General features: G+C 39.0%; 1 protein-coding gene across 3 annotated transcripts in view; it reads left to right on the top strand.

Moving 5' to 3' along the window:
* TRIO (trio Rho guanine nucleotide exchange factor) overlaps positions 1–24,201 on the top strand; it is a 256,853-nt gene that overhangs the window by 97,448 nt on the left and 135,204 nt on the right. For all 3 annotated transcript variants that reach the window (XM_064443398.1, XM_064443396.1, XM_064443397.1), the window contains exons 7-10: positions 4,117–4,308; positions 7,629–7,760; positions 11,786–12,016; positions 19,448–19,570. In XM_064443398.1, the coding sequence (XP_064299468.1) occupies positions 4,117–4,308; positions 7,629–7,760; positions 11,786–12,016; positions 19,448–19,570 (678 nt within the window). The remainder of the gene's footprint in view (positions 1–4,116; positions 4,309–7,628; positions 7,761–11,785; positions 12,017–19,447; positions 19,571–24,201) is intronic.

A 24,201-nucleotide genomic window follows, 5' to 3' on the forward strand; every position in this document is an offset into this window, starting at 1 on the left:
TCAGCTTCTGGCTAAAGGGCACTGAGAGAGAAAATAATTGTACTAAGTACATTTGTGTGGTTACTATGCGTACTGTAATGCAGTAACCTGAATTGTTCCCTTTTTAGTTTTGTTACGATAGTCATGTGCAACAAAATGAAAAAAAAATGCAGTATCACTTTAGCCTTCCACTTTTTAGACATTTGATACACATTTAGAAGCTGCAGATGTTTCAGTGATGTAAATGAGATGGCTGAATAAGTCTTTAACAGTTAATACCTGATAGCTGTTGTTAACCAGTGTAAATCCATGCGATGGATAAAACATCAGTCCCTGGGGAATGAGCACCAGCTTACTTGGAATAGTGCGTCTCAAGCAGTACACAAAATATACATTTGTCATATAGTAATGGCAGTGGACCTGCCTGTCCTTTTAGAAAATTAAATAAAATTTGTTAACCTTCAAGGATCAGTTAAAGACAGTCCAATTGTAATGAGTTGCTATTGGAGATACTTTTCCTCCTTAATTAAATCTGTTTCTTTTGCGTCATTGCATTCTAAAATATGAAAACCTTTAGTAGATATATTGAGTAGTGAGGGATATGATGGGGGGGAAGATAGAGATTATTATAAGACTACTTTTTTTGAGGTAAGGAATGTGGTGTACATAGCTTGGGAAGTGCTCAACTGTCAGCATATTAATTCATAGTCATACTGCTACAGGGGGTATTCTTCCACACTTGTGAAGCCATATTACTATGGGAAAATTAATGCATTTTAACCACAGCTCGTTCTTTATTTGTTTAACTTCACATTTATGGTGCCCCATCCCTCATATCTAACTGATGTTCCAGAATTTCCAAAATTCCTTTATTATGATATACAAACAATTCAAATGGCAGCATAATATAGCTTTTATTCTTTTCTCTTTTGACACTTCGTTTTATTCACACCACCGTAAAGACCATGTAATGGCTTTCTGGATTAATTTAGTAGTCTTGTATTTATGCTAGATACACTTTAATATGCCTAAATGCTCTCCAGTCTTTTAAAATTTGTTGGGAATAGCAGTTCTGTTCTTTTCCCGTTGTTCAGCTGTGCTTAATTGGAGAGCATAGATGTGTGGGGTAACCTGAAAAATGAAAAGGTAGTATTGTGCAGGAGGGAAAAACAGCCAACATGACACTGCTGTGCTCAGTTCATTAAGTGGACCAGCTGAGGTTTAGGCGGTCTCAGGTATGCTCCTGCTTGCATACATGCATACAGTTATAATTAACAGGGACCTGTGCCAATTACCGCTCAGATGAATCAGCACAGTGAATCCTGGAGGAACTGCAACACTTACTCCACCCAATCAGTGTCAGGCTCTCGGCAGTGGCTTGATGCCAACAGGTAGTGGTTCTACCTCAGATGCTCAGCGTCTACGTGGCGTTGGGTGTCCATGTGTCAACGTTCTCCCCTGACCTCTCTTACTGGCAGGGGTATAGTCAGATTTTGGTACAGGCTGCCCATCACATCTCTCAACAGGAATACAACCGTACAGTTTTCCAGCAATTTCAGGTTTTGTTCTTCTGTCACTTGTTGATCTGTGGCCTTTACTGAGGCTTGTTGCAGCTAGTTCTGTCCCCCCGGCTCGCTGGACTCAGTTCCTCAGTGTTGATTGGGGAAGGTTGCGAGCGATGCTGCTGCTGACAGGTAGCTGCCTGCTCTCTGGCATATCCTGTGTGCTGGCATTCCAGAAAGCACTGTGCAGATAAGAGGGAAAAATATTTTACTGCAGAAAGTTGAGATTCTAATGGTGTTTGTTGTTTTCTTCCCAAATGTTCTGTGTGATGGTGTTTGGCCCCACGTGTACACTTTTAGGATATAGGTAAGAACAAGTGCAGCTAACAGAAGTAGCCAATGGACACAGCAGTTTGTGCTGCAGTTCATGCAGAAGGGGCCAGCAGCTCCACACAGAACAGCATCCGTGTCCTTGGCAGTGGTGGTGATGCGCAACAGGGCACAGTCCCCAGCTACTGCTGGACCAACTATCCCTGTAACATCAGAGGCCTCAACTCAGAGGGAGCTCCAGAAGGAGAACACAGCTCTGCAGGTCTGGGGTTGCAGGGAATGCCTGTGGCCTCTTGCCAAGGCTGCAGCAGCAGGAGATGGTTTCTTTGCCCGCGGGAGGTGTGCAGTTATTAAAGATCTGTGTCACCAAGTAAAGGAGCTGCAGGAGGAGATGACAGTCTGCACAGCATCAGAGGTAATGAGGAAGAGATTGACCAGATCTTTTCCAACACTCTGCAGCTTCAAGAGCCCAAACTAGCAACTGTACTGGAGGGGGAAGGGTCAGGCAAAGTCTGTACCTGTCTGTTTGGGAAGTGGAGACTCCCATGATGATGAAGGTTGGAAGATAATGGCTTCTGGCACTAGGAGGAAGGTTTCTTTCTGCTCCACCTGAAGATTTGCAGCTACAGAATAGGTTCACTGACCTCACGCTGATGAGGAGCTGGAAGCTGTCAGATAAAGCATCTGTGCCATCTGAGTCTGAGCTGCACAGGACGACCAAAAGGAAGAGGCGATGATAGTAATGAGAGGCTCCCTTCTGCCGGGAACAGAGACCCGCTTCTACCAACCTGATTCATTCTCTGTGGAAGTTTGCTGCTTGTTGGGGGCTTGGATTTGGGATGTTGTGGAAAGACAGCCAAAGCTTGTCCAGCCCTCAGACTATTGCCCCCTGCCGCTCCTCCATGTGAACAATACTGACTGGTGACCTGGAAGGTCTCAATCGTGACTACATGGCTCCAGAGGCAATGGTCAAGGGCATAGGGGCCCAGGTGGTTTTCTTCTCAGTCCTGCTGGTGAGAGGGTAGATAGATCCTGCAGGTTTACACAGCTGATGTTATGCAACAGGATTTTATGGTTTCTACAACCATGGGACCCTCTCTCTGAGGATCAAGGACTGCTATTCTACTAAGTGGGGCAAAAGTATCTTTGCCAGCAGGCTGGACAAGCTGATAAGAGCTTTAGGATAAGAATGATGGGAGAAGGGGAGAAGAGGACCAACAATCAAGTGAGAAGTGGTGGACTGAGTTGGCAAGCAAAGGGTCTGCTGTGATGTGTACAAAAGGGACGCTGTAATGGTGCTGTAGTGAACAAAAGAGGGCTGAACTGGGGTTACTCCAAGTGTACACACACAAATTAGGACATGCCTAAAGGACAGTATTATGTGGAAAGCTCTCATTCCCTTTCTGGGACGTCACCATGACCAACTTCTCTGAAGTGCCTGTATGACATGCTTGTGTTGTACAAGGAGAGGCCGAGAGAGCTGGGATTGGTTACCCGGGATAAAGGAATGCTTAGGAGGGATCTTAACATATTTAAAAATAAAAATATCTGATGGGAGGGAGTAAAGAAGGCAGAACCAGGCTTTTCTCCATGGTATCCAGTCACAGAACAAGGACTGGTGGGCACAAGTTGAAATACAAGAAAAATCCATTTAAACATAAGAAACACTGGAACAGGTTGCCCAGAGAGACCGCGATCTCTCCATTCTCAGACACTCTCAAACCCCCCTGGATGTGACCCTGAGCAACCTGCTCTGATTGAACCTGCTTTGAGCTGGGCAGTTGAACTGTTGAACTCCGTACAACAAGAGTTCTGTATTTTGTTACTTAAGTAGAAATACTTTCAGAAGTTGATGTAAACATTTGTAGAGTGATGTTGCACACATGTGTACTGTGGATAGATCAAGTGCTTACTAATTGTTCTTTGATTTTCCTATATTGTGCATACCTGAATGCCTTGTTGACTTGAATGTCTGTAAACATTCTTATTGAGGCTGTTGCAAAATATGGTTAGCTTTCCCTTTTCGTTGGTATAATGGGTCTTCATACAATATGACTTTGTTTAAGCTGACCGTTAATGTTAGCTTCAGACTCTCTGGTAATTTCAAGTTGTCCTCCCTTGTCAATAACGCAGATAGGCTGTTAAATTATACACCTAGATTCCGAAGTTAAGCATGCACAAACTTGGCAAATATAAAACCAGTCTATTAAGCAGTACTTTAATAAAGAAGGATTTTATAGAAGTATACCTCTGTATTTAAGTGGTCTGCTAACTTCTACTAATTTTCCCTCCTTCTTCTCCATAGAATGTGTATGTAAACATAAACCGCATCATGTCAGTAGCAAATCGCTTGGTTGAGTCCGGCCATTATGCTTCACAGCAAATAAAACAGATTGCTAGTCAGTTGGAGCAAGAATGGAAGGCGTTTGCTGCAGCCTTGGATGAACGTAGCACGTTACTGGATATGTCCTCCATCTTCCATCAGAAAGCTGAACAGGTTAGTTAATGGGGAGGGCGCCAACAAAAGTTTCCATGCTGCAATGGTAAGTTGTACTGTTTGCTTTTGATTTAGACAGAAGTACAAGAGAGCCATTGAAAAAGTCAGCAAGAAAGCAGAGCATTCATTTCTGCCAATTTCAGCTGATACTCAAAAACTTGTTCTCCTCAGGACAGCCTATTGCCCTTATTGTCCACAAAATGCCTTTCCCCTACAAATGAAAGATAAAATGTAGCCAAATTAGCTATATGAATCAAAATGAAGTGGACATAAATGCTTAACTGTATGAAGCTTTTAAGGTAAAAGAAGTAAAGGAAAAAATTTAGTATAGTCAGTATCAATATAATGCCTTTCCCACATCCAGAAATCATTACTTGTTCTATTGTCCTCACCACTCCATCCCAATCGGTCCTTGATTTCACTCATAGCAGTGGCTTATAGAAAACTAAGTTGAACTGGCCTGAATGATGAGAAGTTAATTAATTGTCTTCTGAATCTGAAATTGTGGTGGGAGATGTTTACTTAGTATCCCATTAAGGGATTCCTCCTATATTAAAAAAAATTCTAGCTTTAGGCCTATACCAACTATTTTAATTAAGTCATTAATTGTGTGTAACTGCCAGGGAAGTGGTATATGTAGGGGAAATAGGAATAAATATCCCCAAGTTAATAGTCTTGATGGTGAAAGCATGTTTTTCCCTGAAGGGAATTCAGTTCTGAAGGAGTTGCTATGTGTGTGCTGTTGAGTCACCCACTGATACTGTAGCCTGTCTGCTCTGTACATCTCTGTTGAATTTGGAGAGCAGAGGTTCTTGGATGGTTATGGCTGACTGAGGCTCTGGTGTGCTGTATGGCTGCTGTAGATACTTTTCTTTCCATTTGCTTTGCTAAATTGGATCCAAGAAAGGGTCTCATGTCTGATATAACTTTCATTTGGAATAAATGAAGGAACCACTTGGGAGTTGATAACTGCAGAAATAGAGGCAGCACACTGTATTTAAAGAAGTTTTTTCCCTGATTTCCACTACACAGATATTCAACTTTGTGAATGTCCAGAAATTAGAAATGTGAACATATTAAGATGCGAATACACACTGCCTTTCATTATGTTGGTGGTGTATTACCTCTGTCTACGGACAGGTAAACAAAACTCTATAAACTGGTGCCACTATAATAAGCATTTCTGGCAGATTTTACAGAAAAGCCACATAAAAAGGAGATGAAGGAATTGTCTTCTGGTATAAAAGTCATCATCCTGCTTGAAGCATTTGATAGATACAGTGTGGTACCTTATCAGTGTTGATGTTTTTCTAATTGCTTGCGTTATTCTGGTTTACATTTAAGCACTGTCAGCCATGCACGTAGGAGAGAGTGAAATGTGGCCAGAGAGGTATAGCCTGACTCAAATGCTGTCCTTTTCGTAATAAAATGAAGTTCTTTGGAAGTAGGGGAGTAAATTTTGTGGTTGTGTGTGGTGAGCAGCTGTGGTAAGGGTTGGTATTACCTTCTTCAAGCACTAAATGCAAGTGTAAACAGAAGGAAAAAGAAGAATGAGAGAAAATAGTGCAGCATCTGCTGGGATTAATCTGCTTTTTAATTGCTCCTTCTGCAGTTTTCATCTTACGATTAACTGTGATGGATTGTCGTAGTTGTTTTGTAAGATAACTGGCTGTGATATATTAGCTGTTTCATTAACGGTGGAGAGTGAGTTCAAGGAAGGAGAGTTTGGAATGAGAGGAATGACCCCTTTAGAGATTGGTGATGCCTGACCTATATAAAAAAGGTGATTAAAAAATAAGCAGCCAAAGAAATAATACACCCTTCTTGAATGTGTGTGTTCCCTTGCGAGTGACAGGTAAGTGTCGCTGCCTACTGTCAGACACGGTGAAGACTGCACACAGCTATCAGTGCCTGCTGACTGGTGCAAGAGGTGTAGCTCTGTGGTCCCACATGAAGCTTCTTTTCATGTTCAGTGCTTAACATAGAGATTTTTCAACTTGTCCCTTAATGAAATGAGAATTAGGTAAGTATCTTAGAGTTAAATACTCTATCACCCTTCTTCCCGTCTTTCAAACAATAACAGAGTACCAGAAATGGTCTGTGGATTACTTTTTCCTCGTAAGACTACATGTGCTCCAGGAATCAAGGCAGGTATGATGAGAGAAGTAGCTTGGTCTCTTAAAACTTTTGGGACTTGACCTTGACATGAATCAAGGACAAAATTAGATTACAGATACCACATGTGCTTTGCTGTACTAAGTTTAACAGCTATGAAAACTCCTAGAAAAACAGGTTCTTTTTTCCTCTTTCCTTTCCTAGCATAACAAGGGTATAAAATTCATGCCCCCTAGCTGTGAAAAATAAGTTGACAGAACTTCTGCTGTGCATAGAGCTGTGATGGCACTTTCTTGTCTGTCAAGACAGCTTAAGCTTTAGAGATAACTTAAATTGTCTGCAGAAGAGGTTCTGTTGCAATATCCTCAATTTCCCCTGAAAGGCTTGACTTGAGCCAAAGTTCACTGTTAGTCCTAAGAGACCCCCACTTAAGTTGTAAATCCTTTACATGCTTGCTGCTGTAGCAGCTTGCCAAATGGATTTAGTGCTTCCCTGTGTGTAGAAGTTAGTGCTTTGGGGACTGAGGTGTGAATTTTCTGTGCTCTAACACTGCTTCGCCTCCTTGATGATCTCTTTCCAACAGACAACTATGGAGTGTTTCAATGAACAGTTCACCACTAATTCATTGTGTGTGTGTGTGTGCACACGCGTGCAAAGTAACTTGGTTTTCTCTGAAGACTTAAAAAAGGTGAGGTGATACCTCACGATACCATGAGTATCTGCACAAGGAGTTGATGGGTAAGAGCTGAGGGTCTGGACTTGAAAATTGTAGCATGTTTTACCTCTTTGTGTAGACAAGACCTTAATTGGCTTTCATGCATCTGAAATGGTAGGTACAGGGTGAGGTAAGTTTTTTCTTAGCTGTAAAGTCAAGAAAAGGAGCAAGAGTAAACCTGAAGCATCAATATTGCCAACAGTTTAATTGGTTCTGAAGGCTGCCAACATACAACTAAGCCTGCCTGTCTGTGAACAGCTCAGACTTTCACATAACTAAAAGCAGAAGTATAGTCAGACTTGACTATTTGTTTCTATTCTGATATAAGCTTCATTTTTGGTCAGTTCAGAGAGAAATACATTAAATATTTTTCCGATAAAAAAAGCCTTTTCAGCCACTGTCACACAGATGCCAGTCCTTTTGTGTATTGCCAGTGTGTGTGTATTTATTGATAGAACCCAATATCAAACAGAATGTTTTTTCTCTGCAGTACATGAGCAATGTGGACTCATGGTGTAAAGCCTGTGGTGAGGTGGAGCTTCCCTCAGAACTTCAAGATTTAGAAGATGCTATCCATCATCATCAAGGGATATATGAGCATATTACCTTGGCTTACTCTGAGGTAAGCGTCTTGTTTGTTTCCTTAGGTTGCTGACTTGATAAAATGGTGTAATGTTAAGTTTGGATCATGAACTGGCATTGCTTGTTGCACAGTGCGTTAGTTTGAAATTCAAGCACCAGGCTTCTTCAGCATACTGAACTTCACTAGTATTGTTCAAAAGTGGAGTGTTAAGTCCTCCCCTTAATCTTCTGAAGGAAATTTAAAAGGCAGGATGGGACCATGTGTGGTGCAAACAACCCATGCAGTGTACTAAGTATGTTTTAATTTACATTTGCATGTTACTGCCTTTTAATACCAGTATGATCCTATGGTTTAAACACTTAATTGAAGGGAAGCTAGCTGGGTATTCTTTGGGAAAGTATTCTGTTGGCATGGATTGCTTTAAGCGTGTTTTGAAAATCCATCTCTGAAATTGCTTCACAAAAAAGGCTTAACCATCAAAGGATGTCACCTAACAAGCCAGAAGTTATATACTTAGTTCTGCCAACCTCAAAGACACTTAAATGAGCCAGCGTGCCTACATAGTCAGCGGTTGTAAGTTTAGAGCAGCCGCATAGGATATGCTAATCTTGGATTCTGCACATAATGAAGTAAAAATATTTCTTAATATTTGTAGCAGATGTATTTACAACTTCAGTTAAAATTGTTATTTGTTATTCTGAAGGTGGCCTAGAAAGTGATGACTGAAGAATCTATTGGTTTTCTTCAAATATTGAGTTTTCTCACATGCTTTAGTTAGCTGAAGTGAGAAATCACATGGCTATGAACTTCACTGTTAGATATTTTCTGTATTTCCTATTGAGCTTTTCTTGCTTGCTTTTTCTAGAGTTGTTGTTATCACAGGGTAAAACTATTTTTGCTGTTAAATTGGACTGATGTTATTCTGGATTAAATACATTAGTTTCTATTCTCATGAAAGCTGCATAAAAGTATGCATTTGAAAAACGATCTTGCAGCTTCTTTTAAAAGGAGTGATGTGGGATTGAAATAATGGTTGTGATTTATACATTAAAGACAAAACTACTTTCTGAAGAACCAGCTCTATTTATGGGCAACGGAGTCATAAATCTCGTCACATTTCACTTGGCAGTAAAGGAGGATAGGATTAGTGCTGATGATCAGTCCTGTTGTTGGTATATCAAAACTGGGTTTTTTAATACCTGACATCTTAGGGTCTGCATAAACTTTATTACTGTGAGTTAGGTGTCCAGAGTTCATGTGAGTTGTTCTTTTGTGTAAAACACACACAGATATACACATGCCTGACATATGCCACCTTGCTATGGCAACTGATCTGTTGACATGCTGGAGCACACCTTTGGTGATATAACTCCTGATCCTAGTACATATGTGTTCTAACTCAATTCACAAGAGCATGTTTTGTGGGAAGATTTCTTCATTATAATCTCTCTTCATTGGGGGGATCCCTTTTGTAAAACAAAGGGCAAAGATATAGCATGTTTGTAATAGATTTCTGTGAAGAGAGGCAATCTGGGGTGCATGCTCCATGAGAGTGCAGCAAGGAACAAGGCAGCTAGGGCTGTCTGGCATAGTGATTAGAAAGCATTGAAGTTAAAGCAGCGGGATTTTTTGGCCTTGTCTTGTTTGTTTTGGATTGGGGTTTTTTCGTGTTTTTTTTTTTTTTTTTAATTAGGGATATGACTGGATGAGAGCCTGCTGTTAAGTGTAAATAAGTACTGTGGATTACCATGTTAAATACTGTTTGCTTCCGGGTGATGCATAATGAAAATAAATTAGATGGGTAGATTATAGAATTGCTTTGGAAAATACCTTGAAAATTTATTTAGGATTTCAAAGCTGTAGCTTTTGACTTTGGGATAGCTAGAGATTTTAATAAAATCTTCATTGGTACTGCTCAAAAAAAAAAAGTGCCTTTCTTCTGATTTCAGGTCATTACTTTTCCCCATCTGGTAAAGCAATAGCTTTGTCTTCAGCAACCAGAATTGGTGCAGAAATAATCGTTGTATATGTATGTACAAGTAGTGTTCCTCCTCTGGACAGAAGGCTTTATTTTTGCCTTATTTAAACGCACATTCCTTTTTGAAGATTGATGGAGTTGTCTCTCTGTGTAAAGATATTACAGAGCTATTGCTTATCATTATTAGATGTATGACTTCATTTCTGCTACAGCATGGAGCTCCTTTCATTTTGTGATGAATGAACAGTGGGTGGAGAGAGAGAATAACGCTGGAAATTACAACACTTTGTCATTCATTTTAGATTACAATGTCTTGACAACATGACTTGGTTGCAAAGTGGAAGACAGTAATTTTAAGAGAGTAAATGCTTTTAAGACTAGACAGTCTGATTTTACTGAGGATAACTACTGTATATTACTGGAGAAGTAACTTTCTAGCATACAAGCTTAGATAACTAGTGTGCTTGAAAATCCAGTAGCTGTGCGTTAAATGAAGTTATATATATAAATGAAGCTATATATCTCACTGAAATCTTAAGGTAGTCATGTTCTGGGAAGGAAGAAAACTTTACTGTGTTAACTTCAGAGAAAATGTGCATGATCATTTGTTTGTAAAGCTAATGAACTAATCAGATCAAGGGGCTGTCACAACTAATCCCCCCCCCCCCCCCCCAAAGGAAAAAAATTTCATGGACTTGGGATAGGTAATTGAAGTCCATTTTCTTGAAAGATTTGAATGACTTGTAGTAGATAATTGGTTTGCAGTCAGAAAATAAAATAATCATCATAATAACTGCTATGGACTATATGGTTTTTTTCTGCCTGACTTGACTTTATAGGAGCTATCTTTCCAAGTGAGCTTCATTCTGTGTTCATACTTATTATTACTAAGAGGAAAAAGCTTAAATTGGAACTGGGAAAAAAACCCACTTATAAACTATTTATTAGAAAATACTTTTCATTTGTATCTGTTTGACTACTGAATAGCAAATTTTAAATGTGCCCAGATTTAGTGAAAATTGTTGAAAATAGCTGCTGGGGGAAGGCCTTGACAAATCTTCTGTTTCTGACATGGTGTTGATTTGATGGATTCAGACTGTTGTTTACACTCCAGTCTTGTGGTTTCAGATTTTCCTGCCTGTTAGATGAGCTATTAGAAAAGCTATTTACAGATAGCTGGATGATACTGAATTGTAACAGTTCTCTGAGCTTCATGCTACAAGTGACAGAATAGTTAAACAGCAATGAAAAGTGCTTTCAACAGCCTTGGCAAGTGCTAAACATTAACAGTGACCAGATAAGATAGGATTATTGTTGTTTAATTAGCATGCAAGGTAAAGAGGAATATTTTTGCTGTGGTTTGAATCAGAGAAGACAGCAATTAGAAATGACTAATGTTTCTTGTCAGCATTGATAGTTAAACACGTTTTGGAAAAGTATCTTTCTTTGCTGCATGGAAAGGTTTTAAGTGATATAATCAGGTTTACGCTTTTGCCTTTGGCTTACCAGTAACAGTAATAATTTAGAAATTGTAAATCGTGTTGGATCAAAGCATGTCCTAAGTTAGTATCTGTTGGTCTAAATGTATTTATCATATTAATATTAACCTATAGAAAGTAACCTACCTGTTCACTTTTACAGCATAGGAAAAGAGAGAGGTGCTCGTGAAAGGATAATTCTGGGTGAATGCTTAATTTGAGGTACTTTGTTGACTAGAGAAAGAGCTGAAGAATATTTATGCTAAGTTAGGCTTGACCTGGGTGTTGTTTTTTGTTTTTTTTTTTTTTTAAATCACTTTAAAGGAAAAGCATTCTTAAGGTAATGGAAAAATAAAAAAGACACGCTGTTGTTTAGAAGAGTGTTACTTCTTAAAATTGTCTTATATAGAGGGAGAATATGTATTTTTATAAACATATTTTTTCTCTATAACAGCTGCATGTAATCATGCCTGGAATAAAAAGATCTTCATCACCTGCTCCCAGAGTTCTTAAAGATATGTAAAATGGGGAGGGGGTGTGGGGGATGAAAAAATAGTCTAACAAGCTTTTGGCAAGGCAAGTAATTCTTCATCCTTTCTGGTGGTCAGGTGAGCCAAGATGGAAAGTCTCTGCTTGACAAACTTCAGAGACCTTTGACTCCTGGGAGTTCTGATTCCCTCACTGCTTCTGCCAACTACTCAAAAGCAGTTCATCATGTTCTGGATGTCATCCATGAAGTACTGCACCACCAGCGCCAGCTGGAAAACATTTGGCAGCATCGAAAGGTGCGCTTGCACCAGCGGCTTCAGCTATGTGTTTTTCAACAGGATGTTCAACAGGTAGGTTTTATTTCATGTTGTCTAAATGCCTTCCTACTCTGTCAGCCTGTGATTTGATGCTGGTTGCATTGACAGGTGAGTGTTGGTGGCCAAACCCTGTGTTCTTCCATTCAAAAATCGAATAATTGCATGAAATTGACTGACTGATTCCAAGTTGTGTGTTATCATAGCATATTGGCTGTTACAGGTAGACATTATATTTGCAAGTTAGCTGTGCTTCAGGTTTTGTTTTTTTTTTAATTAACTTCTTTATTTACTTTAAGTCAGTTGGGATGATAAAAGGTTTTTATTCAAGACAGCTATCCAGAGCTTGTACTGGAAGCTGACATTCACATTCTAGGTAAAATTCTGGACTTGAAGGGTCAAAGGCTTGTAGGGGGTAACATGCAAAAAGTTAAGTGTTATTCTGTAACAAATTTTTAGTTTCAAATCCTCAGCGATACTTAATTGACTTAATCTGGTTTCTTTAAAATCTAAGAGTAGTATACTAGAGAGGTATAAAAATTACAGATAAGATTCCTTTCCAGCAATGATGCTGTTCTTGAATTAATGGTTATTAGCTGACATATTTTTATTATGATGATGACATCCATAAAAGTTAGTAGTCAAATACTGGCATTAATATCTCTGACATGATTTTAGCTTAAAGAGGTAAAGCTGTAAAGAATTCCTTTGTTGATAGATTTTTAATATACATAAAATGTTTGCCTTAGGCTGCAATTGAAAGGGACATTAGTAATTTTCCCTTAATAGCTCGCCTTCGTAAAAAAGTAAAGATGGCCAATATCTGCCAATCATGTTCTTTACACTAGAATGAAAGGTGTTCACAACTCAGGAGCTTCTGAATGGGGTTTTTAGATAGCCAGTCATACATTTTGGTTAAACTAATCTTGCTTCTTCCAGCTGAGTTGCACTTCAAGCCAAATTTCTTATACTCACCTGTTTCAAGATGATGCTGGATGTGAGCATTTGGGAGCGAAGTAACCTGGTTTCCATCATTTACAGTAGCTGACAAAGGTATTAATTCAGGCAGGCCATGGGAAGAGTGAGCAATCTCGTTAGCTCAACTTTCTTCTATACGCAGCGCCTATCTCTTCCTGTAAATTAAAGAAAACAGCTTAAAAATACTTAAGCACTAAAGGTAAAATTATTAAAAACTTCATTACGGAATTTTTGATGTAAAAAGAGACATTGAAAGGCAGACAGCTATCCAACTTCTCAACAATCAGATGTGACAAAGGATGTTGAAAGATGTCCTACAACATGAATCTGTCCTTCAACATGAAAATTGTTAGCTGACAAAAAAAAAAAAAAAAGCCGAGTCAATGTTATGAATGGTCAGGAAGGGCATAGAGAACCAAAGTGAAAACACTGGTATGCCATTGTATAAATCCTAGAGGGTCTTTATCAATGTTACTACATAAATAGGAGCTAGTGAGGAGAGTCCAGTGCTGGTACTTGCATGAATGGTCAATGAAGGGCATTCGTCAAAACTGATGAAGCACAGTCCACAAATGAATCACCTCTTAAACTTAAAATGCTTCATAAGGAATCTTCAGAAACTGAAATTAATGCAGTGGTTAGCTTCTTGTAGGGAAAAATGTAGGTCCTCTCAGTGGTAGCCTAGTGCCAACCAATGCAGATTGGATACTGGAACTTTTTCCTCTAGTTTGAATTCAATCCAAGTAGGACCTCCTTAGGTGACCAAGGACAAGGGATCCTCTGAGGTTATTTACCAGATACATAATTCAGGTTTCAGGCCTGTAGGCCAGGCTGCAGGCAGTTTATTTCCCAGGGGAAGGTGTTCATTAAATAATGCTATGATGAGTCTTACTGTGCTGTTCCTACTCTTTGCTTTTATTATCTTGGGAGTCATAAAACGTTTGTAGGAAATCCTGGTTTCCTGCTTCTTCCTAAGTCATGGCTCTTGGAGTGGAGGAGTTAGCTCTGAAACTGCCTTGTTCTTTGAAGTTGGCAAATAACCCTTCATTAGACTCAAGTCATTGTAGAGTCACCACCAGGTTCTTCATCAAGAAGCTGGATTTTCCTTCTATGTATGAGATCTGTCTGCCCCTGGAACTGGTGCATTTAACATCAGTCACAGGTTTGAAAACAAGGAAGTAGACATCTTTACCTATTTTTATGACTTCTAGTATGAAGAATGTGTTGTCCAAATCATTCATGTGGATTGTGAGTGTACCAGAGTGTACTAGAAGTTTTCAGTATGAGCCAGTTGGCCATCTAGGCTCATTATTCAGTACATGCCTTACCTGCTGGTTGGAGAAATTTCTTTCCCATTCATGCCTCTGGTTTCTCTATATGCTTTGCAAGGCAGATCTTGCATAAGATATCAAGATACCCTCTTGACAATTTGAAATTGCAGCCTTTGGTGCTAATGCACATCTTTATCAGCCACTTGAGATTTCAAACTAGGTCTTATGTACAGAGATGCAGCCCCTGCTTGCCATGTTCCTAAGCCCTTCCCTTAATATCCATGAGTTGTTATGGCCAGAGACTGGGTTGTCCTTTGGTTTATCCTTGTAATGGCCATTCACATCCAGGCTGGGGGCTTCTGAAATGTTGCGTGTGGAAGTATAGCTCTTTGTTATGTTACTTCAACTTAACTTTCAGATACTGGTGTATTTTGGGCACTGCTTTGTGAATCACAATGTGAATGGTGATTAATATTCCCTTTTGCAATACAACTTTTCATGCTTTCATTTCAGTGTAGATCGTGCTGTCAGACAATGATAATTCAACATCCATACCAGACAAATTAATCTAATAGTAGCCAGGAGGAGATGCCTTAAAGACAATGGCAAGCATATAATGGTGTTTCCCTGGAATGGCCTTGTTTTGGCAGACTGTAGTGCCCTCAGCCTTGAAAATACATTGGGGCGAAAAGTGATCTTGAATAATAAGGATTCTTTTTTTCCTGTAAAAGAAAACAACCTTATCAGATCATCTAATTTATCTGAGAAATGTTAGCTCTTTAATTGAATGATCAGTGACACCATTCAGTGCATGAAATTACTCAGTTTTTGAGGTATTGGTTAAATTTAAACCTTTTCAGAATTGTCTTGGATATATGTAGTGCTCCAAAGCAGCTTTCTAAACTACTTCAGTTTTCGTTTGCAAGTTCTCTTGGGCTTCTTAGTCTTTGTTCAAACCTTAAAAATTTCAATTAAGATTATCTAGCATGATTTAGACACTAGCATGAAAACCGTTTTAAAATTATTGTCAATAAAGTTAAGTGGGTTTTTTAATGTCAAAATAAACTAACTGTGGCTGTCTTCCACTATTTATAGTTAAATTGCACATAGTGGCAAGCAACCAAGTGCACTGTAAATGAATCTATAACTGTCCTTCAACATGAATCTGTGATTTCCTCCTCTTCCCTCTGCTGGCGTAGCTTTTTGCTGGATTAATGAAGTAAAGCAGTTCATGGAAGTGTTAAGTGAGTGACAGAGTTGAGTTGGAGGAGGGCGTTGGCTGTGTGGAGCTGGTACTTCAATTTTGTGTAACTTTCACCTTAGAAGTCTAGTTGGGGTTTTGTTTTGATTTTGTTTTTTTTTTTCTTCTGTCTTTTATGTTCAGGATTGGGAAAGTGTTTCTATTGGAGCTTTCCAAATCAACAAAAACATTGTGGTGCTAGCTATGTATATCAAGAATAATCTGCTGATTTCTTGAAGCAAGTAATGAGGAAGGTAGCACAGGAAATACAAGAGATAGTACATAAGAAGTGAATTACAGAAAATCTGAAATTTGAAATGTGAAAATCTCTGGCAGACTTAAACTGAACAGAATTCTGAATTTCAGCTGAGATAGCAGAAACATGCCAGGAAATCTAGTTCCTGGTTAGTTTTTATATTAATGGCAAAAAAGGGTGTTTGGGTGGTGTTGGGGTTTTTGGTGTTTGTGGGGTTTTTCTTTTTTTTTTTTTTGTTAATAGAAGTCAGGTCACTGGCTGTTGCACTTAATTGTTGAAAATAATCCCTCTAGTGTAAAACATGCTAATAAAAGTATAATTTAATGCTTAAGAATTAATGAGCGTACCAAGTGGATAATTAATACGCCAGCTTTTCACCGAAGGAAAGGAAAGAAGCTGGCTCTGACAGTTCAGGTGCAAAGCAATAAAGCAGAGTTGTCCAAGTATTGTGGGGTTTTTCTGTGGCTAAGCCATGAAAGGTCAAAATTGAACATAATGTTTGTGGTAGAGTAATATTGCTGGCACTCCTTTGGTGAAAGTTTTTGGGCCTGAAAAACACTCCTGATGGTGTGCAAGCCAGAGATTAGTAAAACATACTTATAGTAGGTTGTTTTGGTTTTTGTTCCCCTGCCTCCCCAACGTTTATTAGGTCCTCGTTGACCTTGGGTGTCTTTTCTGTCCATTCTGGATAAATGTATTGCTGCTCCTTCCTTGATCTGTCTGCCCCAAAGCCTCTGTCTGAGTTTTTGTTGTAACAGCCACTTGTTTCAGCCTTGACTAATGAAGGGCGGGCCAAGAATGCTTGCTACTTGCTCAGTGTCAAAATCATACTGATTTCACTGTGTGATCCCCTTGTGGGTTTTGGAGGTGGTTCCAGTGTGAAATGGTTCTTTTCGGGAGAGAGTACTTCCACATTTTAACTAGCTGAAGATTAGAAGGGCAGAGATTTCCATCTTCCCCTTCTGAATGTTATGCCAGCACCAAGTAAGTGGTGGAGATTAGAAAAGTGAGTGTGTGCAAAGTAGCTAAGGGGGGGAGGGGACAAGGACTGGATAATGATATGGGCGAGACTGGTGAAAATGAGCATGTTGAGTCTGCAAAAGATCAGATTGTTTATTTCTGCAAACAGTGCATACAAAACCTGTGCTCTACAGCCATGAGCAATGAATTTGTCAAGATGAAGCCATCTTTCCATAGTAGTTTCTTCCATTCAGTATTGGTGTTTTAAAAATCAGCCTTTTTTTTTTCTAGATGCTGTATTGGGCATAAGGATGGTTCTGCTGAGACTGCAGTTAGAGTTTAATTGCATCATTAAAGCAACTGAGAAGTATTGAGCCTCTTGAATTCCTATGTATTGCTGAACTACTGCTTTCAATATTAGTAGGCAAGCCCTTAGCGTGTTGGTGTGATGATTTCTGTAGCTCTTACCTCTCCCAGGAAGAGGGAGAAAATGCACTGGTTTAGATTGCTAGATGGCTAATATCAGAGCCAGCTAATGATACTGTCCTTTGGTCGAAGTGGTATGCAAAAGCTCTCACTGCAAGATCATACCTTAACTTTTACTCTTTGACTCTGCTTTCACATGCTGTGAAATTCCCAAAGAAAGAGTGCTTCCTCCGTTTTGTTAAGAATCAAGGTAAGAAGGCTGAACACTAAGGTGACTTATAGTCATACTGTTTCCACTTAGAGGCAGCAACGTTGCTCTAGTTGACTGCTTTATGTCATGATCTGTGTACTGGATTTCTATGGCAATTTCTTCTCTTGAGAAGTTACTGAGCATTATTTGGAACAAAAATCATTCTCCCTGGGCTACTTTCTGCTTTTCATCCCATTCTTTCTGGGACAGATTTTGCTGTTGATATCATTTGTTAGCTTATAACTGTTAGTAGTCTCCAGAGTACAGTCTAATTCTCTGATCCAAACATGTCTCTCTCTAACTCTCTCTATAATGAGAAAAGCAGAGTAGTCCCCTGAAACTAGTCAGAAGTATTGGTAATATAAACCTAAAGGATAACTGAGGCCATGTTTGGCTCCTCGCTCTACCTTCTCTGATCAATACTTTCCCTTGAAAGAAACAAATGAAAATGTACATTGACCTAAACCACAATAATATTCTTTTGGCAATACTTACTAGGAAAAACAAACATTGCATAAGTGTTGGTGATTTGAGATGGCTTGATTATGTGGCATTGTGGGATTGTTTGTTGTTTTGAAGATGTCCAGTAAGAGAGAGTTTGTAAAACAAAAAAGATTCTAACAGTCAAGATAAATCAGAAAATCACACCAGATGGTTTCATTTTTGTCTATTAAAGAAAGCATGGATATTTTGTATGGAAATAGTGTGTGGGATTACATGTGTATTGAATATAGCTGTGAGTGATGTTGCAGGAATGGTTCTGAAGTCTTTTGGAAGAAGGAAAAAAAAAAGTCTTTCTCTTTAGTTATGCGAAGTGTCAAATCCTTTCACTATGGGAAAAGGGTTAAAAAAAAAAAAAGGCAAACCTTACCCAACTTCAGGAATCAGGGTAAAGGACACTAGCAGATAATGAGATAAAAGGTACAAGCTTTTGGCAGGTATATTCAACGCAAAATGAAAACATTTGGGGTCTTTAAAAAAAAAAACCAACAAAAAAACCCAACACACACACCCCACAACAAAACCAAAACCAAAAATGCTCGAGATGAATGTTAGGTGAAGTATTCAAAGTATTCCACACCACTACATAAATACCGTGTAAAAATGGTTAGCAGACTTAAGAAAATCACTTGTATGCAGTTGTCATTAATTCTGCACAGCATTCTTGAAACTCTGACTGTCTTCCAAAGAATTAAATACTGTATGCACGCAAGCGAATTAATGAATTAAGATATCGCTAAGATGTATTAGTTTGGAGAGAGACCAGATGTTTTTGTTCATTCACTCATCAGAAACTTGGTATGTGTGCAGTAATCCTTTGTGTTAACTGGTGGGAACTAATTACATGTACAGTTTTTACTATTTATAAAGCTGTCAACCTAGTCATTGTGGTAGAAGCTTTAATGTCCTTAAAATGTCTGTTGTTTCTCACTTTTTCAGCTATAAAATTTACAATACTCAATTATGTCTGATGTTTTGAGGAGATGCTTCGTCAGAATTGGGCCTAAATCCTTCATATGCTCTGAATGCAGTCATTGTCATTCATCTCATAATGATTTCAGCTCAATTTTATTGTGTTAGTTAAAGCTTCTATTACAGAATCTTTCTTCTTGACTTAATAATATGTAGTAGGAGAATGAATTCTCATCTAAAATAAAACTTCACTGTGTTATTCACTAGGATTGTGGGGAATGTGCAGACTCCATTAGTGTTACGTTAGAGAAAAAGTCAGCTGAAGGTATAAATGGATTACAGAGAGACGCTCACATGGAGTCTAACCATTTGGATCAGACAACTGTCAAATTGATGAATGTGTAGAAATGAGATTGTCCTTGGTAGGCTTCAAAATATACATACAATCTTAAAACATATGATTTAGCTAGTTTGAGCTAGTTACTGTCTTCAGAAAAGTTGATGAGATGCCATTGAAGGACATTAATTACAATACTGCGTTTTAATCCAACAGTACTGCAGTCCCTTATAAGCAGTTCCTCTACAGGTTCTTAGTTTCTTGAGTAGTTGCCTTTTTGTTGCAACATTCAGTACATCCACTCGAGGTTTTGTGTGTGTCTCTTCTGTACCACAGGTGTTGGATTGGATTGAAAACCATGGAGAAGCTTTTCTTAGCAAACATACTGGAGTGGGAAAATCCCTGCATCGGGCTAGAGCTTTGCAGAAACGTCATGAAGACTTTGAAGAGGTTGCACAGGTAAAAACAATCATATGAAGGACTGTACATTTGTCATGGAAGTATATGAAAAATTCCTACTCTGGCGCTGAAGTGCTGGGCAGAGGGAGCTCCACTACAAAAAATTCGGTTCCAAGAAATGGGCTGTGTTGTTCCTGTTGCAAGCTTTTATTTCTTTACTCCTTTGCGTTCCAGCTGCAATAAGAAAAAGACAAACTTCCACAGTCCTACAGAGAGTAAGAGCCTGGAAGCTCAACAGAGCTGCTGCTATTATCACTATTTATTAGTACTTATTATCAATTATTATTTATTAATATGTATTATTTTATTACTTATTATTTATTTTCAAAAGCATGCTTTCAAATGTTGAGTTGCAGAAGAAAGTTCTCCTTTTAAAGTTAACTTAATTCCATGGGATTCTAGGATTTAAACTTTGAGCAGCCTGTAAGAGCTGGAGATGAATTGAAAGCCCTGCTTCCTGACTTTAAGCTCAGGGAGCTCCCAAATCCCCACAACAGTCTGATGGGGGGAAAAGAGGGGGGACTCCTAAGAAACTAAACTGGCCAACCTGGCTTTGTTTTTTATTTTTTCTTTAAATACAATTGAGTTTGTATATCCCCTTCTGTTCTGAATCACTGATACCAATGCTTTTTCCATAGGAAGACTCTAGTTTTAGCCTTAAGTGGAATGGATGATAGAACTTAAGCCCATTTTTCTGTGCAGAAGAGCCAAGCCAAAAGAAACAGAGATGCTAAGGAATACAGGGAGCATAACAAGACGAAATTGGTTTGGATAGCAGCCTCAAAAAGGGGGCATGAGGTGAATAAAACCCATGGGAAGCTGAAGGCTAGAATCCTCCCTATTAGTAATATGTGCTGTCTGTCCAGTCTTCGTGATTGGTAAGAGTAAACATGTAGAAGAGTCATCAAGAAAAGTCTCATTAAGGTAGGATTGATACAGTGGTCCTTCAGTCAAAACAGAAGACACATTACTAGAAAATTCTGAAGTGACACGCAGGAGCTCAGCAAGGATGTGTGGTATCACATCACTGTTTTAGAGCACTGCACTGACTGAGGACTTGAAATAGCATCAGGAAGCTTTCTCAATATTGATTTCCTATAAAATTTTCCAAAGTAATAAGCATTGTTAGTTTTGTATATACACATGCTGGATTTTCCATATGCATGGCTAATACTTCATTTTTAGTAAATTCTGTAATATTTTCCCTGTGGAAATACTTATTTTTCTGGGTCAGACAGGCAAGAACCTGTTTATGTAAGACACTTAACAAAACCTGAATGATCTCATACTTATATACTGTGTTATTTGAGCAAAGAAGAAAAAAATGTTTGAGTAACCAAAGGGGATGAAGTGTGTAGAACTGTTAGTGGGATGTCAACTGTTAAAAAAGCACCTTGTAAATTTGTATTATACTTTAAAGTAGAAAGCTGTAAAGCAAATACTTTGCAAAAACTTCCTGAAACTGAATGCTGGAGTTTAAAATTATCTCTTTAGGGGATGGGTGGAATTTCTATTTTTGGAGATACTGAAAACTTAGGCTGGTCGAAGAACTTAAATATACTACAGGGGACCATCTTCCACTGACAGAAGGATGGACAAAATGATCTAATAAGTTTGGGGTTTTTTTCATCTCTAACTCTTGAATGTGTAAGGACTGCCAAGAGAGGCACACCCTCTGAGTTGTTCCTCTTACTTGCTCTAAAACTGAATGTAAGCAGGCCCCAAAAGGCATTCCTGTTGTTGGTGTTATAAGGAAGATTATGTTCAAGTATAAGACAGCAATCTGCTGTCCTTGTTAAAGCATGAATAACTTTTGGCTGATTTTTTTCTCTACCTACATTTCTGGTTGGTCCAGGTCTTTGTGTTTTGGTTTGGGGTTTTTTGTTGTTGTTTTTTTCTTGTGCTTTGTTTTGTTGCCTTGTTTTTTAATAGGACTCTAGGCATAATCAGGGGTTTTCAGTCAGCTCTAGTCAGAAGCTGAGGGGAAGCGGCATCAAACGGAGTCAGTGTCATGGCAATATTTTATCTAATGCAGGGAGCAAACAGTAATGCTGAAATGTTCCTGATCGAAGCTAACTTCTGATTTTGAGAGAGGCTAAAATTATTATTTCTTTTTTCTTCTCTTCTGCTTCCTCCCTCGTTATTTTTAATGTGAATGAGGTGCCAATTCCTCAGCAGCATTCAAAGAGATGTTAAAATAAGCTGTGTGTAGAATAGAAAAGATGCTCCAGAGTAAATGGGCAATGGGCTCACAAATTATTCACTTTAAAACTCATGAAGTGAAGGCTTGTTTCTCTTCATTTGGGACTTCTTGTTACCACTATAGAAACACTAGTCAAAACTCAGGCAATAATCCTCCCCAGATTCTGATATTTTGACATTCATGCTACACATACACATGTCAACTTGTACCCACTATTGAAAAACTGAGTATTGCTCTTTTCATGTGAAGCCTGTCTGGTTCACTTTCTACATTTTTCTTTCCTTTTTTCCCCTCTCCCTATGATCATCTTTGTATCCAAAAGGCCATTTAGTCAAAGTGTCAGTACTCCAAATTTTGCGTAACTGATTAACTTGCAGGCAGAGATTTTCAGCTTAGAAGCACTGGATGCAAATCAATAGTATGGTTGTACTTCCCTAAGCATTTTTGTATGAAGTTCTGAGCCAGTTCGCAGATGCACAAGAACGATTCTTCCAAACCTCATTTCAACATACCTGTCATTTCCCTACCACCACCTCTTACCACCTCCTTTAAGGCTGTAAAAAAAGTTTCTGTATTTGAACTGGTTCTTCCCTTTACCCATGAATGGCTGTAATACATCAGACTAAAGGTCCATGTCTTACATTATCTTGTGACCATTGCCAGATGCACAAAGAAAAGGGGCTGTATGCGTAAAAAGTTACCTTTTGCCTCCCAGTTGTCTAGGCTTAATTGATGTCTGTAACTGAAGGATGCGTCAGAACCGGTGTTTAATAGTCACCAATGGACTTTTCTTCCCTTAATAAGGCTAGCTACTTTTTGAACCCATTTATGCCCTTGGAATGTATGCCAGATCCTGTGGCAATGAGTTAAGCAATTTAATTGCTCCTTAGATGAAAATTACTTTTGCTTTTTTATTTTAAGTGTGTTGTTTGATGCTTAAACATTATAGCATCCACTGTATTTAGTGAGTACTCTATCTTAATTTTCTCTGCCTTTAATGATTTGTATACCTCTGTTAATCTCCCTCCATCCATGTGTGTGTTTCTTCCCCCTCCATAGTGCAATAAATTCTAGTTTGTATGAAATTCAGCCCATCCCTCCACTCAATTCTGTTGCTGTATTTATTATCAATTGCACTCGTTTCTGAACTAGTCTCCTAAAATTATCTTCTGCCTTTCCTATGATGTGTCACTTTATATGCTTTCTAAAAATATGGTGTTTGTTTTTTCTGAAGAATATGAAGAGAAGGTTTCTCAACAGGAAGACTGGGAAAGTGATATGGTATGTTTTTGGAGAGGGTGGTAAACTCTCCATTATGGAGGGTCTTCCAGCACTTCAGAGAAGAACGCTTATAAAAGCCTCAGGTGTAGTTGGTCGCGTTGTGGTGCACAGAGGGATGGACTAGAGGACTTCTTAAAGCTCTTACGAGGCTGATTGTTTTCCCCTGGGATTTGGGGAGGGTGTTCTAGTGGAGAAATGCTCAGGAAGTGTTAATCTGTTAAAAAACCTTTGTTGGATTTGTCACTGTGAAGGCTTCTTTGTCAACTTAGGAAATTGGCATAGGCAGCTTCAGGGGAGAACTCCTGCTCTTCCTCCCTAACCTTCTGTTTTCTAACTGGTGGCTACCCCATGGGACCAACATTTTCAAAAATCTTCACATTACTACTTTTTTCCCCTCCAAGCGTTGTTTAGAAGTAAGCAGAGAGTTGGGAAAGTCATGCCTATTTGCTGCTATTTCTATTCCAAAGGGCAGTTATTATCTACCAAGATAAATATTTATATTTCGGCTCTATTTGAAAGAGAAATTTTAGTGATAAGCATGTGTCTGCTGTTAAGGTTTGAGAATTGCAACCCCTTTTGAAGTAGCACCTAGGTTGTGATCATTTTTAAGTACAGGCAGTTTACCATCCACTTTACAGAAAGAGAAGTCTGATGTGCCTGGGCCTGTGTTATATGGAAGATACTCCTGGAATTCATAAACAATGCTTCACATGTGAGATAAAGTTTTCATTAAAATGGGAAACTTCTGTTTCAGCCATCTGCAGCTGGGTGTGGCTCTCTGGGTTGATGAAGTAGTTGTTGTTCAAGGAGTGCCTTAAGGCTCTTAAGCCTTGCCCCTTGAACACGTGTGAGCTGCGACCGTAGAAGTCAAAACACCAAAGCACGCATCAGAGTGTGTTCTGGGCCAATTCGACTTGAGCCAGTGATCTGGAGTGTTGCATAGCGCACTCACCGCTGAAAAGGATAGGCTTATGTTCGTCTCTGCAGGCTTTCCCAGGGAAACTGGGGAGGAGTTCTCTACCTCTCCAAGCAATTAAAAAGCTGAAGGTTAAGGAAGGGCTAAGAGGCACATAAGTCAAAATCAAGGAGCAGCATGGGTTGAATTCCTTCCATAAAAAGATTGTAATAAATGAAGGGGGAACTCCCC

The sequence above is a fragment of the Phalacrocorax carbo genome, chromosome 2 (assembly GCF_963921805.1).
Source record: "Phalacrocorax carbo chromosome 2, bPhaCar2.1, whole genome shotgun sequence".
Lineage (NCBI taxonomy): Eukaryota > Metazoa > Chordata > Aves > Suliformes > Phalacrocoracidae > Phalacrocorax > Phalacrocorax carbo.